General features: G+C 43.5%; 1 protein-coding gene across 1 annotated transcript in view; it reads right to left on the bottom strand.

Moving 5' to 3' along the window:
• Window positions 1-5,933: 5,933 nt before the first annotated feature.
• LAPTM4B (lysosomal protein transmembrane 4 beta) overlaps window positions 5,934-17,174 on the bottom strand; it is a 123,922-nt gene continuing 112,681 nt past the window's right edge. Inside the window, exon 7 of the mRNA XM_039521938.1 lies at window positions 5,934-7,987. Within this exon, the coding sequence (XP_039377872.1) occupies window positions 7,913-7,987 (75 nt within the window). The 3' untranslated portion in view covers window positions 5,934-7,912. The remainder of the gene's footprint in view (window positions 7,988-17,174) is intronic.

Raw genomic sequence — 17,174 nt, 5'->3', positions numbered from 1 at the left:
TGCGCATCAGAGCAGCTTTGAAAACCAGTTTAATCACTGGCCAGGGTACAGTGTGACTGTTGTGTTGGTTTCTCCTTGATGAAACCCACCACCCCTTGATTGACTCATTCCCTGTAAGCCACCCTCCCCTTCGAACACAGCTTGCTTTCTAAGGAAATAAAGTCACTCTTGTTTAAAAATCATGTATTCTTTATTAATTAATTATAAAAAGAGGGAGAGAACTGACAAGGTAGCCCGGGTGGGGTTTGGGAGGAGGATAGGAGGGAAGGAAAAGGCCACTAAAAAAATTTCATAATAATGACAGCCTTTTGGTTGGGCTGTTCACTGGGGTGGAGTGGGCGGGTGCACGGGGTCTCCCCCCACACGTTCTTACTCGTCTGGTGGGTGAGGAGGCTAAGGTGAGGGGGGAGGGTGGTTATTCAGGAGCTGCAGCGGCACTCTGTGATCCTGCTGCCATTCCTGAAGCTCCACTATATGCCGGAGCATGTCAGTTTGATCACGCAGCAGCCCCAATGTTGCATCCCGCCACCGCTGATCTTCCTGCCGCCACCTCTCATCTCGAGCATCTCTCCTGTCCTCACGTTCGTCCCTCCTGTCCTCACGTACGTCCCTCCTGTCCTCACGGTCACTGGCATCTTTCCTGTACTTTGATACCACGTCCTTCCACTCATTCAGATGAGCTCTTTCATTGCAGGTCACTTCCATGATTTCTGAGAACATTTCGTCTCACGTCTTTTTTTTCCGCCGCCTTATCTGAGATAGCCTTCGGGACGGAGTAGGGAGGCTTGAAAAATTTGCAGCTGCACGAGGAAGGGAAAAAAGGGAGAGAAGTATTTTAAAAGATACATTTCACAGAAAATGGTTATACTCTTTCACGGTGAACAACACTATTCACCTTATATAGCACATGTGATTTCACTACAAGGTCGCATTTTGCATCTTAATATTGAGTGCCTGTGGCTCTGGTGTTAGAGATCTCACAGACGCAGGTCCGGGCAGCAGAATTCAGCTTGCATGTGGCCATGGTAAGCCATTGTCTTTCGTCTTCTGCAGCCTTCATATATCCAGCGCCCTCCTTTCCCAAATAGCAAGCAAAGCCCGTTGAATGCTGCTTCTTTCCTGTTAACGTGCAGCAGCAGAAACCACCCCTCCCATCCAATTCTCTGGGATGATCGCTTTACCCCTCCCTCAACCGCGTGGCTGGTATCATGGAAGATCACTGCTAAACACCCCCCTCCACCCGCACCGCGTGGCTGATAGCAGGGAAGATCCCTGCTAGCCAAACGCGAAAAAGCTCAGCGCCAATCACCCCCCTTTCTTCCCCCTGCTTGGCTACCTGCAGGGAAGGATTTCTTTTAAGCCACAGGCAAACAGCCCAGTAGGAATGGCCATCTCTGTCCCCTTAATTAAATTCCTGAATTTCAACCATGTTACCATGAATGATATCACTCTCCTGAGGATAACACAGCGAGATAAAGAACGGATGTTGCTTGAATGCCAGCAAACACCGGGACCATACACAGCTAGGCTTTGTCATGCAATGATACCAGATTACTTGCTACATGCATGGCGTGGTCAAGTGTCCTACCATGGAGGACGGAATAAGGCTGCACTGCCCAGAAACCTTCTGCAAAGGCTTTTGGAGTACCTCCAGGACAGCTTCATGGAGATGTCCCTGGAGGATTTCCGCTCCATCCCCAGACATGTTAACAGACTTTTCCAGTAACTGTACTGTCCGCGAATGCATCCCAAGTCCTCAGGGCAAATTAATCATTAAAAAACGCTTGCTTTTAACCCATGTTTTATATTTACAAAGGTACACTCACTAGAGGTCCCTTCCATGGCTTCATTGTCTGGGACAGTGGCTTGGGAGGGCTGGGAGGGTAATTCCGTCAGGGTGAGAAAAAGCTCCTGGCTGTTGGGGAGAACGGAGTGCTGTGTGCTGTCTGCAAGCTCGTCCTTCTCTTCCTCCTCCTCATCTCCCCCATCCGCAGAATCCTCAGGCATGGCTGAGATTACCACCCCCACCTCGGAATCCACGGACAGGGGTGGGGTAGTGGTGGCGGACCCCACTATAATTGCATGCAGCTCAGCGTAGAAGTGGCATGTTTTCGGCCCTGCCCCGGACCTTCCGTTTGCTTCTTTGGTTTTCTGGTAGGCTTGTCTGAGCTCTTTAACTTTCACACGACACTGTACTGAGTCCCTGGTGTGGCCTCTCTGCATCATGGCCTTGGAAATTTTTTCAAATGTTTTTTCATTTAGTCTTTTGGAACGGAGTTCTGTTAGCATGGAATCCTCTCCCCATACAGCGATCAGATCCAGTACCTCCCATGCAGTCCATGCTGGAACTCTTTTTCGATTCTCCGGAGACTGCATTGTTACCTGTGCTGATGAGCTCTGCGTGGTCACCTGTGCTGGTGAGCTCTCCACACTGGCCAAACAGGAAATGAAATTCAAAAGTTCGCAGGGCTTTTCCTGTCTACCTGGCCAGTGCATCTGAGTTCAGATGGCTTTCCAGAGCAGTCACAATGGTGCACTGTGGGATACCGCCCAGAGGCCAATACCGTCGAATTGCAGCCACACTAACCCTAATCCGACATGGCAATACCGATTTGAGCGCTACTCCCCTCGTTGGGGAGGAGTACAGAAATCGGTTTTAAGAGCCCTTTATATCGATATAAAGGGCTTTGTTGTGTGGACGGGTGCAGGGTTAAATTGGTTTAATGCTGCTAAATTTGGTATAAACGCGTAGTGTAGACCAGGCCTCAGACTGATGTGACAGTGCCATAGAAAGTCTCTGCATTGCTATAATCAGAGAGCTCAACCAATGAGTATCTGTAAGTCTTAAAGTTGTGTGTCTGCCAGTCCCCCTATTCTCGAACACTCAGGGTACATCTACACTACCCGACGGATCGGTGGGTAGTGATTGATCTATCGGGGATCGATTTATCGTGTGTAGTGTATATGCAATAAATCGATCCCTGATCGCTCTCCCGTCGACTGCTGAACTCCAGCTCGGCGAGAGGTGGAAGCAAAGTCGATGGGGGAGCGGCAACCGTCAATCCCGTGCCGCAAAGATGCGAAGTAAGTGATTCTAAGTCCATCTAAGATATGTCGACTTCTGCTATGCTATTCTCGTAGCTGAAGTTGCATATCTTAGATCGATCCCTGCCCCCCCCGTGTAGACCACGCCTTAGAATTAAAGTGGTGGCTAGGAAACCTCTCAAATGGCTGCAAACCCTCCATGCTGCAATCACTCTTTTCCGAGTGGCCTCTGAGTGTAGCTTTGCAGTGCTTACCCTCACCTGCTCATACACAACTCCTCCCATAGGCCAATGAAGAGCCTGACTCATATCTTTACCATGCTTACCCATGCTCCCAAATGACACGCCAAAATAACTGTGCCCTAGTCTCATGCCTATTAGGGTATGTTTACACTGCAAGTGGAGGCCTGATTGTAGCACGTATAGGCATACCCAAGATAGCTTTAATATAACTAGCATGGGGAACGGTAGAGAAGATGTAACAGCACAGACTTCAACAGGGGCTAGCCATCCGAATACAAGCCCACTGTGGACCCTGGGTACGTCACGCAGGTTATTAGCCCAGGCCATGCCCTAGGTACGTACTCAGATTGTTAGCCCATATCATACTGTTGTGCTAGTGATTAAAACAATGCCTTCCCATTCAACAGCTGCACCTTCATTTCCAGTATAGGACATACTCTTACATAACCCAGCCCTGGTTATACTGTTTTGCTGTTTGAAAGGTTTGGATACTGTGAAAAAATAAAAACAAAAAACCCTCCAACTGCTTTTCATTGCACTTTGCTTGCTCATTTAAAATAAGCAGCTGTTCTGACTAATTGTCCAGGATCAAACGAATGTTTGTAGAACAGTCTTTTGCTGTGAAGTAACTTTATATTTATTGGATGGGTGACAATGAAGTTCTTTGCCCCTTCTGCTTCAATATCCTATTCTGCAGGAGGTAGATATGGGCTTGTAGGCAGAAGGTCAGAGATCTGGCTTCCACATTCAGCTAAGTTATTCATCTGAAAACTTGGCCAGGTTGCAGAACCACTGTGGGTCAAATCCCTGGGTGCAGAGACATCTTTATAAATACCACTCTCCTTCCCTGACAGAACATTAAGCCTGATTTATCAGAGCCGATCCTCCATTTACACTTTATGGATGCTATTTTTGGTTTCTCAAAGCTGTTAGCTGAAACAGTGTTGCACATCCCCTTAACTTTAGGTGTAGAATCTTTGCAGGGAAAGCTATTACAGTATACACGATTGCAAATCCAGCTTCTAATAAAAAATGTAAATATGATTTCTAATAGCTGTCCTTAGAAATAGGGATACTATGCTGTGAGTCTTCCAGCAACCTTGACCACCAAGTTGGAATTTAACCAACTCTTCTTTAGATATGGAGGGCAGAGGTCTGCAGGGTCTCAGCAATCTTACAATAGGTGAGGCCAAGGTGTTATCTATTTCAAGTTCTGGGATACAGCTGATAGTTTGCTTAAGACTAGAAGATAGAACTTACATATGTTTGCTCTGGTCTGACTGTGGCACAGGAGAAAGGAAGTATGAAAATTAATTTCCTTTATTCTTGTAACACTGATTCTTACCAATGTAAAAATATTAGTCTCTTTGTGCCGTTCATGAGATTAATGAACCTCCCCTCACCTGTTCTATCATCACCACTTCATCTCTTCTTTTTTGCTTCTACTCACAACCATTCCCCCTCAACGTAGACTTAGAAAAGACCTTATTTTAACATTGGCATAACACCTTAACACTTCCTGTGCACTGCACCAGCCTAGCATTCTCTAGACAATACATCTGTGGTTAGGAATACATTCTAGAGGCATATATTAGAGCATTTTGGTTATATTTACAAACCAGAGATTTTCCTAAAGGAATATCAGTTTGAGCAGTGTTATCACTCAAAACTGTGGTTGTTAGTAACTGTTGCAGTATGTTAGAAGCACTGAGAAGCATCAAAAGCATATGTACTTACCAGATCACCACCAAAGCTTTTCTGCTCATCCTCTACAGTGCAATATCTTTGTATGTGGGAGAATACTATTTTCTATAGTTCTTATGTAAATACAGCAGTAATAATAGAGCTGCAGTTGAGGAAGAGAAAATTGGGGGTTTAGACTCAGTAGCTGTTGAGTTTAAGAAGCCTGCACAAAAGACACAAAAAGAATCATAAAAATTCAGCCAAGTATATACTTACACATCTGGTAAAACCAAGGCCCAGATCCTTAAGCTGGTAGATCTGGACCTGTATGTCTGACTTGAGTGCACCTTTTTAGTATTTTTCATTCCAGTCTTTGATGATCTGGCAACTATTAATAATGATACCACATAATGTAGAACTAATATAAAAAATAAAATGAGATCTGACCTGGAAAAATAATACGCTGATAATGTCTGCAGAAGGGGGTGGGGAGTAGAGCCAACAGAAACAAAATGTATACATGGATGAGAGATACCTGGGAGTAAAGTACTGCTAAGAAAAACCTACAGAAAACTAGATATGAATTTATACAATGCAATGGTTAAAAAAAACCCAAAACCCCAAAAAACCAAAAGCCACCACCGGGCTATGGAAGTATCATGGAATAGACCAGAGATGTCCGTCCTTCTTTATTTGGCACTTTGGAGACCAAACTCAGAAAACATTTCTAGATGCTAACAAAATAAGTCTGTTCCATCTCTAATTTCCATTGCTCTGTAAGAAATACTCAGCCTAATAACTATTCTTTTCTGCATTTCTACGTCATGGGTATTGACTGCATGAAACAGAAGTTGTAGTTTTTATTTCTTATTTACACAGAAAACCTGTCACATTTGATTGACAATACTGGATTTGTGTGGATGTTGTGTTAGTGAAGAGATTCAAAAGAAATTGCCATAGGCACAAGGAAACATCCCTTTTATTATGGAGAGGCTAGCTAGTATACAGAGTAGTTTCAATGAGAAGTATGTACAATCGGCTTATTGTTAAACAGATGATTAAAAATTCTTCAAAACCAGTCAAGAATTAAAAGAAAGTGAACAGCCAGTAGGATCAGAAGTCCAGGCAGCCCACCTCAAAAATAAATTCAGTTCTGAAATGTAAATGGTTATGAGGCCAACACTGGAAAACACTAGAATTACCGTGCAGAAAACAATGGGATTTTGCTACATATCAGTATCAGCAACTGGTCCAATCAAGGTATTGCGTGGTCTGATCTTAGAGTGATTGAACCATGAAACAAAATAACGGGCTAAACTGGGATCTGTTCTTGCACAAGTGTGTGGGGATGGTCATTTTAAAAAGCCTTTCCTTCATTTCATGGCCTGCACAAGGACAGATCACAATAACAGTCTCTGAACAGGGGCTGTTTGGTCATTGTTCAGAAAAAGGCAGGGAGGAGGCAGGACCACAGACCTCCCCACGCTCTGCATGGGTCTGTAGAGTGGAGTCAGTGCACTGAAATCTGCATTGTCCTACTGAATAGTGCAGTGTGAGCACTCCAGGTTAGCTTCAGAAGAGATTGTGCTTCTTGAAGGACAATTTCTCCTGAGGCTCCCCCAGGGATGGTGCAGCTCCACAAGGTCCCTTTGCACAAGGCTTTGCACCCCAACATGCTTTGACATCCACAAAGTGCCAGAGATGACACTTGAGAAAAGATGAGAGGTAGAAACATGTCCATTCATATAGTATGGATGATTATCTTTAAGTTAACAATTTTTAAAAATAGAACTCTCAACAAAAAAGTTACATGTGCAAGAGGCACTTTTTGGGGAAGAGAGAGTACCTCACACAAACATACACAGCAGGATCAGCACAGATGGGTGAGTCCCACTAGAATGAATTCTAATGCAAACAGTTGTCATACAAAGGAGTCCCATATGATGCATATGCTGCATCCCTTTGATGCATATAGGATATTCATGAGATTTCTGAAAATGTTAGGAGAAATTACATGCACTTTTCCACATAGGCTGGAAGAATTTATCCCTGTATTGGTATAACTTGATTCCCATTCCAAACTTTGCTCTATTTACAGGCACACTCCCATAGAAACATTCACATTTTGGATACCAAGGAGGCATCTTTAGTCACCAAGCCATGTGATTTTAAAAGCACGGGTATTTTTTGAGGTTGCTAAAAGGTGAGAGGCTGTATAGGCAGGAAGGGAATATCAGCAGAACGGTGGCAGCAATGTTTACTTATTTATTTTGCAGAGAAGAGTGGCTGCAGGGTACAGAGCAGGTATACGTTAGAACATGGACCTGACTTGCCACAGTTTTGGGAGCTAAGCAACCTTGCTTTCCCATGCTCATTCCCCACAATTAAGTGTTTGTGATGAATCTGGTTAGTGAGAACACCACAGCTTACTCCTGTTCCTTCATTCGCTTCAGCACAATATTTTATTAGCTTTTTTGGAGTAAAGTGGAATGTCACTTTTTTGGGACTGACAGACTACATTTTGTACAATACATTCTAAAGGTGGAAAATGGGCATTTCAGAAACTTGTTTCTACTGATCTGGAAGCTTTGTAGATAAAAAGGAAATTTACACCTGATTTATACACAAAAGTTCTAAATTCTCTAGCACTGCATGTCAAAATAAGGGGAATAAAAGCTACTGTATGATTCTTGTCACCTTAACACTAACCCCCCTCACCCCCCCAAAAAAAGTTCCTGAAACCAGTTCAACATATTGTTTCAGTTGAAGCACATTATTAAATCTATCTACAGCATGTTGAACACAATATCTACATTTCAAAATTTCAGCTAAACAGCAACACATAAATCTTAGAGTTACAGCCTGGAAGTGAAATAAACAAACTATTGCTCAAATGTTTGAAAAGTAAAGCTATTGTTCTTAGGTACACTTCACATTCTTGCTTATGCTGACACATAAGGTGGTGGTGGGTCTTTACCAGCTGCATTTGCAGGATCTTCATAAGGGGGCAACAGCACCTGAGGAAAAGGGAAAAAAATAATTATTTTTTGAAGTCAGCTGGCTAAAATTATAAGACAGGAATTTAGGACCGTGTTCTGCAAAATAATTAAATGACAAAATAAAAACTACCTCAAGATTAGCAGTTAGCAAATAAAATGTTATTAGTGAAATACACAGCCCATTGCAATTTTATATTGTGTTTCCATTATGAAGTGCGACTGAATTTCTTGTAATTTCTTACAATCCCTAATCACAACCCTAAACATGACAGCCCCAGAAGCTAATTTTGACCAAAATTTACTGATCAAATTTGCACAGTGTCAGTGACTGATTATATAGTAGCTGTACAGTAAAACTTCAAAGTGCTCTACTGCTATTGGAGTTAGCCAGACTAGAGAGAAAATGATAATACTCAAATGAGAAATGTCTGCATATTTTCTAAAATATACCAATACATGGATATTGTGTTTGGTCCACTTACGGAGTTACTGGATGTAGATTGAGACCATGGTGTAATTCACATATGTTGCCTACGTAACCTCTCAGTCATGATCTGATCTTGAAATGTGAAGCTGAACAACTAAATACACATAAGGGGACATCCTGACCACATAGAAGTCAATGGGAGTTTTGCCATTGGCTTCAATGGGGCCAGAATTTCACCCTTATTCGTAAGGAAGTCAATAATTTGCCTTCCTAAAGAAAAACACGTATTATTTATCATTTAGGACTAATCCAAAGCACATTGAAATCAATGGGTCTCTTCACTGACTTCAATAAACTTTGAACCAGGCCTTCATAGAACAATTCCAAGAATGATTCATGATGCTATCAGGGTTTAAATGAATGCTTCCCTGACAGCTAGCTGGGAGGGGAGGAGACTATGGGTGTGTTTATGTAAATACAGTTTGCTCCTGCTCTGTTTACATATTCATCATTTACAGCTGTGTCAAAGGACCAACTTTGGCTGGTGTTGGATACAGGAGTAGTGAAATACAGTTACCAATGTTGTAATTATTGTAGCAATACAGGAAAACAGGACGGTGCTTAACCTGTCCCAAATGAGATGGGGGGCACCCTCAGTTGAAAGAATGTCATTAAACAGAGGCTCCAATGTCAGAGCTCTGTGAAAGTAAGAGGGGTGGGGACAGGAGTCCTGGTGAGGAGGCTGCACAACATCTCATCCCCCAGGTCCTCTCCAGACTGGCTTAACCTGTTCTTCCCCACTGTTTGAAGAACAGAGCCAAATGGCCTTAATTAGGAGTCTCTTTTGTTATTTTAATTGCTCAATCAGAGCTGAAACCAGTTGTGGTAGGACTGTGTTTCTACCCTGCCCGTTAAGAGCTAAAATCATTGAGAGCGAAATCATTACAGAAGAGTTGAAAATCACTGAGAGACTGATGTGCAGAAGTCACAGCAGAGAGGCGGAAGCTGACTGATAGCCAGCAGGGCGGTGGTGGAGAGGTGCGACATGAGCAGGTGGCCGGTGAGACATAAGATGCCTCTTTATCACCAAGATTGCCGCACTAATGCCAGCATCCTCGCTGATGCTAACGTCACCAGCACTGAAGCAATGATTCTCATGCACCAACTTCGCTGGGCTGAACATTGTGTGAGGATGCCAGACTCTCGCCTCCCAAAACAAGTTGCTGGCATACCACCTAAGACAAAAGACCTCTGCGTATAGAGTCCTGGCCATCTGTGATAAACATGGTAAATTATGTACATCACCTAAAGATATTAATAAAGAGTTCTTTAATTTATAGAAAGATCTGTACCAATAGGACACAAACCCCTTCACGGACGCTTTGGATCAATTTTTCAAAAATACTACATTACCACCAATTACTGCAGTCAAGAGTAGAAACCTAGATGTGCCCCTAATGGAGGATGAGTTTACTGAGGCGATTAAGAATATAAAAGTGGGGAAGGCCACCGGGAACAGATGGCTTCCCTGCCAAATTCAATAGACAGTTCCTTGACCTCCTGTCTGAAAAGATGCTTAAAATGTTTAATAAGTTGCTCCTAGAAGGCCGTCCTCCCTGTGCAAGGAGGGAAGCCCTAACAACAGTTATTCCTAAACCAGGAAGAAATGCCACACTATGGTCCAATTCCAGGCCAATTACACTCATTAACAGTGAAGTCAAAATTCTGGCGATGAAATTGGAGAATGTTTTGGGTTCTATCATACACCCAAACCAGGTTGGGTTTGTCAGAGGCTGTCATAGCTCTGATAACCTTTGACAACTTACTGATATTACAGAAGTGAAATATAATGACCCTGAAGCACAAACCGTATTAGCCTTAGATGCAGAAAAGGCTTTTGATAGAGTGGGCTGGATTTGTACCCTTATTTAATTCCTGGATCCAACTATTACATTCTCACCCAACCTCTTCAATCACAGCCACCAATGTGACCTCAAATACGTTCAGCCTCTTCCGGGGTACTAGGCAAAAGAGCTCGCTGTCTCCATTACTTTTTGGTTTGGCTCATGAGCTCTGGCAATAGCTAAAAGGAGTCATCCAGCTATCCGAGACATACAACTTGGTTCCATGTAGTACAAATTACTGTTATATGCAGACGATGCCCTTTTGTTCAAAGCAAGCACTGCCCACCTAGTGGGGCTGGAGAAGTGCTAGCCAGTCACGCATGCAACTGTATTGGCACCCCAATATGGATGTGTTGCGGCTACCCCCAAACCAGAAATCACTATTCCAGCCCTCCCATCACTAATTCAAAAAAATTCAAAGCAATATCTGGTTACAAAATAAATTGGAAAAAATCAGAACTATTGGAAATCTCCTGGATGTCCTGTAGTGGGCTTTTTTCAATTAAGTACCCAGGTATAAAAATACCAAGAAACGTTACCAAAGTAGCGAAGAAAAATTTTGATCCTGTACTCTCTCAAATAACTAGTGATACATTTTCTCTCCCTGAGCCAGTGAGGACGGGTTAATACAATCAAAATGAATATTTCACCTAGGCTCCTTTATATTCTAAGCAGTCTACCCGTATATATCCCTCATTCTCATTTTAGAAAATTTAACATTATTAGAGTCTTTCTGTGGGACCCTAGTCAATTCCCCCTCTTTGAGGACCGTCACCTTGAGTGAAGGGGCTTGCGTATTCCAATGATCATCAGAGCTAAGTTGTTGGGAGCTTCATGTTCCTGATAGGGTCTCCCAAGGCGAACAGGTCTGAGGGGAGGTCCTAGACGAAGCATGGTCCAATCCCGCAAGTCCTCAATGGTGGATCAGGCGGAAGAGGGTCCTCGGATCTCAATGGCTGTGAAAGTGGATGAGGATTGCAGCAAGTGGTCCAGTCATCTCAGATTTTCCCTGCCACTGGGCCCCAGGCCTCCAATTTGTCATGATTGTGTGGTCGCTGTAGGCGCACCAGCTTCCCCCCGTTAAAAGAAATCATGCGCAGGCTTCTACCACGAGAAATATCTTTCCAACCTTCCAAACCCTGCGGTGATGGACTAGTGGTAACGGGGACAGGATTAGTGAATCTGGCAGTCCCTACCCACGAATCTGCACGTAGGTGGTGGTAGTTAGATGGTCGCTTGACACCTAGACTGAGACAGGGGTGCAATTCAGCCACTACTATTGCGACTGAGCAGTCCTCTTTAGGATCCCCTCTGCCCCCCACCCCCTCGCTTGGGGAAAGGGCTAGAAGAGGTGCCCTAAACCTAGGCTCTCATATACACTCCTGGCTGGATTCCCATGTCCAGTGGGATCACTCTGCCTGCGGTCGAAGCTATAAAAAGATAGTGAATTTTGCTACATGGAATATTCACATCCTGATGGATAACAAAGAATGTATGGCCACAAAGAAGAACCAGGGAACTTGTGAGATATAACATCGACATCGCTTCCCTGAGTGAGACAGGGTGCCCAGATGAAGGTCAACTGAGAGAATAAGGTGGAGGCTACACCTTTTTCTCGAAAGGAAAATCTGCAGAGGACAGGCACATTCATGGTGTCAGTTTTGCAATTAGAAATAAGTTTGTCAATCAGCTTAAAGAATTTGCTGTAGGAATCAATGAACATCTTCTGACCCTTCGTCTTGAGCTCAGCAACAACCAGTCTGCTGCTATCATCAGTGCATATGCCCAACACTTGATTCTCTCGAGGATATCAAGGAACAATTCTACACAGATCTTGACAGAGTCTTGACCAACATTCCCAAGGAGGACAAGATCATTCTCCTCAGAGATTTTAACGCTAGAGTCGGGTGGGAGTCAGATCTCTGGAACAGCACTATTGGAAAAGAAGGAGTAGGAAAGGCTAACTCTAACAGCATCCTCCTCCTGAACAAATGCGTAGAACATGGCCTGGTCATCACAAACACCCTCTTTAGACAATGTGAGAAGTATAAGACCACCTGGAGACAACCTCACTCCAGGCATTGGCACCTTTTTGACTACGTTGTTTTTAGAGCTCAAGATCAGAAAGATGTCTGCATCACAAGGGCCGTGCATGGAACCAATGATTGTTGGACAGACCATCGCCTTGTTAGATCAATCATGAATTTCCAGATTGCCTCAAAGCATCGCAAGCAGGTAAAATCAGTACAAAAGAAATTCAATGTCAAGTCCCTTGAAAAATATAGTGACTCGGGAGAAACTTCAGCAGTGTCTCCAAGAGAAGTTTGCCGCTATGCCTACAGCTGATTATGATAATGAAAATCTCTTGAAGGGATTAAAGACTGCCATTTTCTTGGCATGTGCTGAGTCCATTGGCTATGTCACCCGCCATCACCAAGATTGGTTTGATGAGAATGATGCTGAGATTCAGGGCCTGCCTGCCCAGAAAAAAAGGCTCACCACATGTGGCAAAACAACATATCACACTAGCAGAAGTAAGAGTTATACAAGCAACTCAAGGCTGACGCCCAAAGGAAAATCTGTGACATCAAAAATAGGAGCTTTATGCTGATAAACACAACATGAGGAGTTTCTTTCAAGCAATAAGGGCCATTTACAGCCCATGCTCCCATGGACCCACACCACTCCAAGCCCAAGACGGGTCAATGTATTTTAAGGACAGCGAAGCCATCAAAGCCAGATGGATGAAGCATTTTGAGTTACTCCTAAACTGTGAGTCAACTGTCTCTGATGCCACTATCGAATCTATACCTCAGTGACATGAAAGAGAATGTCTTGCTGACCCCTACACCCTCGAAGAAGTAACATGAGCCATTATGCAAACTAAGAAGAACAAGGCAGCAGGGCCAGATGGCATACCAGCTGAAGTCTACAAGTTTGGAAGTGAAGAACTGGTAGGGAAGCTCCACAAACTTTTCTTCATATCTGGTATAATGAGAAGATTCCAGAAGACTTGAGAAACGCTAACATTGTTACAATCATTAAGAAAGATAGTTTCCACACTCCGACTTATCGAGGCATTGCCTTGCTATCTACAGCAGAGAAAATTCTTGCCCATATCCTCTGAAACGGATTACTTCCCCTTGCTGAGTAAATATTGCCGGAATCTCAGTGCGGTTTTAGACCATCCCGTGGGACAACCGATATGATCTTCATTGCCTGCCAAATCCAGGAAAAATTGCAGGAGCAAAATCAGGACCTTTCATCAATTTGACAAAGGTCTTTGACTCTGTCAATTGCAAAGCCCTGTGGAAGGTTCTGGCCAGATTTGGCTGCCCTCCAAAATTTATTAAAGTGCTAAGGCTTCTCTATGATCAGATGACTGCCACAGTTCTCTAATGGCCTTGAGACAGAACCTTTCATCATCAAAACTGGGGTTAAGCAAGGATGTGTTGTTGCCCCAACCCTGTTTTCTATCTATTTAGCAGTCATTTTGGTCCTAGTGAAAGATCACCTCCTCAATATAGAATGGATGGGAGGCTCTTTAATCTTCAACGTCTCCGCTCAAAGTCTAAAGTCTTCAGGGCGTCCATTACTGATTTTCAGTATATTGATGACTGTGTCACACTAAGAATGACCTTCAGTTCCTACTGGATTTTCTTGCATAAGCTTACCAAAGCCTAGGACTCTCACTCAATATTGAGAAGACTAAAGTGCTCTATCAACCTGCTTCAGGCCTTGCACCACAAATCACCATCGAGGGTCAGACTTTGGAGACAGTTGAGTACTTTTGCTACCTCAGTAGTAAACTTTCTCACAGTGCAAAAATCGACAGAGAGCCAGCACAGGATCCAGTGCGCAAGTGCTTCCTTAGGGAAATTGCTCCGACACATTTTCACAGACAGTAACTTGCGGCAGGATATCAAGATCCAGGTCTATAAGACAATTGGATGCGAAACCTGGATAACCTATTGACAGCACCTCAAGAGTCTGGAGAGGTATCACCAACAATGCCTCCAGAAGATCCAAGATTGCCGCACTAACGCCAGCATCCTCACTGAAGCCAATGTCACCAGCATTGAAGCAATGATTCTCATGCAACAACTTCGCTGGGCTGGATATTGTGTGTGGATGCCAGACTCTCACCTCCCAAAAGAAACCCTCTACTCTCAGCTCACCCATGGTCAGAGATCCCGCAGTGGTCAGAGGAAACATTACAAAGACACACTGAAAGCATATCTTAAGAAAACTGATGTGGATATCACAAGCTGGGAGGAGCAAGCCACCAACCGACCCCAATGGTGCCATATCCTCCATCAGGCAGTGGCCTGCTTCAAGGAGAAGCGCCTTGCCCTCGAAGCTGGAGAGAAAGAGAGGAGGAAGGAAAAAGGAATAACTTTCTCCCAGCAGGCTGCTGGCCTGCCACAAAATGTCTGTACCTACTGCGCATGGATTTGCAGTTCCAGAATCAGACTCTGGAGTCACCTCAGGACCCATATGTCAATCCATGATAGAGATCATCCTCTAATCGAGGGATCGCCAATCAGTCAGTCAATGCCCATGACTATCATTGAAAATCTTCCAGCTCCTATAGCCACGGGACAGTTTGGGCTCGCAGACCTACAAAATTACTATTATGTTTTTATCATGTCACAGATCTCAAATCGGTTCTAGCATGCTAACACCTTTATCCCTGCAACTGTGGAAACTGAATGGGTATTAATGCATCCAATTCTCCCTGTGGGTCTGATCAGTTCCTCTTTTTGTCCAATGAGAAAAATAAGGGGCCTACAGTGGTGGCTCTGCAAAGGGTCTGGGCTATCCCAGCTAACAGGGAACAATTTTATTCTCACCACCAGGCAAAAGCACCTATCTGGGATAACCCAGACTTACAGACTGATAATTTAGAAGAACTGGCTGAGCAAGGGCATCATATGGATTTCCCAATAGTAAAGGATGAGGGCTGTGTCTCTTTTCTAACATTAAATCAACTATATAACCTGCCACCTCAGTGGAGTGGCAGTGCTTATAATTGAAACCTGTGCTAACATATCAATTTTGTCCAGAGGCCCCAAAGCTATCTGGAACTTTGGAAATGCCTCAAACTCCCCAGGCCCATGTCCACTATATATGCACATCTAATAAAAAGAGGAACTCCATTGGTCTGGAGTTCTTTGTGAAATTGTGAGAAGGAGAGTTAATATAGCACTTAAAAGAACCCCAATGGCAAAGCATATTATGGAATGATAAAAATGCTTCTGTGGATCTCAGGCTATGCCTGAAATAGCAAAAGTCTATTCAAAATGTATTGGATGCCACAAAGGTTGTGCAAGACGGGGGCCTTTTCCTCTGATGTTTGTTGGTGCTGTAATAAAGAAAAAGGAACCCTGATACATTTGCTGTAGATTCTGTCTGGCTGTCGGACAGCTACGGAAAGAGGTGGACACAAGAGTGACATAGTATTTGGCTTCAGCAATTAAACCTCAGCTGAAAATTATCATACAATATTAGGGTTGGAAGGGACCTCAGGAGGTCATCTAGTCCAACCCCCTGCTCAAAGCAGGACCAATCCCCAGAGAGATTTTTACCCCAGTTCCCTAGATGGCCCCCTCAAGGATTGAACTCACAACCCTGGGTTTAGTAGGCCAATGCTCAAACCACTATATCCTAGATTACATACCTACTGTGCTGGGTTTAACTTCACCACAAAGACTTTGGTTCTTGAGGGCCGCAATGATTAACAGGGCATAATTTTACAAAAATGGAGGAGTAGGCATATGCCAAGAATAAAGCACTGGTATTCGGATCCATCTGAGTTAGCACCGAAAAAAAGAATAGCTTATCAATGTAGAGAGAAATTATATGAATTTGAAGAAATGTAGATGCTGTTTCTTGGTACATTTGGATAAAGAATGGAGAGAGAGCTCAAATAATGCCAGAATTGCATTCCGCCCGACCTCTGCTTTTTCCCTTCCTCCTCACATCTGCTGCCCCTCCTTCCCTTTTTTGCCTACTTGTGTATATCTTTTTCGTTATTATCCCCACCCTAACATGTTACATCTGTGTGATACGGTCTGATTTAGTATTGTCTGTTCTTGTAGCTTTGACAAGCTGTACAATTGCGTAACTGCATAATTCTATTGGATAGGCTATGACGTGTGGTATATGATGACATATACAATCTGTAAGTTGTTGATCTTTATGTATTTTTTTATTGTTTATGAAAATTAATACAAAACTAATCACAAAAAGTTATGCATGTTCATGGACTAGAGTAGCTTTATTATCAGAAGTTATTTATCTAAACTGTAACTGGTAAATTGTATCAATGATGAGTTTACAAGGTTATTCCCTTCACAGATTACTGATTATTCTGAAATCCTGATCTTGCATACCACTGATGCGAACAGGGTAGGAAGCTTTACAAATTTAGTAGGTCTAGCATGAGGAGGATGTAAAATTACAATATGTGTCCAACTAGTAACCAAACAGACAAGGAAAATATAGACAGGACTGTCACAGTTTCAGGGCAACTGCACCTGTATTCCCTCCTCCTCGATCCCTTGAGGGAACCCGCTTAAGTTTTCTGGCTTCCAGCTGTCACCCCTTTTGGGTGAAGACCTGCATTTCTTTCCCTTCTGACTGGGAGTTTTAAGGCTGCACAGCTCCCTGCCTTACACGGATATCCCCAACAAGCCAATCTACTAAAAGGCCAGTATCTGTGCTTTGTTCTCTCTCCGAGGGCTATGACCAGCATATTGCCACCAGTTCCAAGTTTCCACACAGCTCTTTCTAAGCAAGCACATTTATTCTTAAGGTAAAGGCATTCAAGAAAAAATATAATACAAACACTTAACAGATTTAAACATGGGCT

The sequence above is a fragment of the Mauremys reevesii genome, linkage group 2 (assembly GCF_016161935.1).
Source record: "Mauremys reevesii isolate NIE-2019 linkage group 2, ASM1616193v1, whole genome shotgun sequence".
Taxonomy (NCBI): domain Eukaryota; kingdom Metazoa; phylum Chordata; order Testudines; family Geoemydidae; genus Mauremys; species Mauremys reevesii.
Note: the sequence above shows the minus strand (reverse complement) of the source record. Positions and strands in the feature narration are given on the sequence as shown.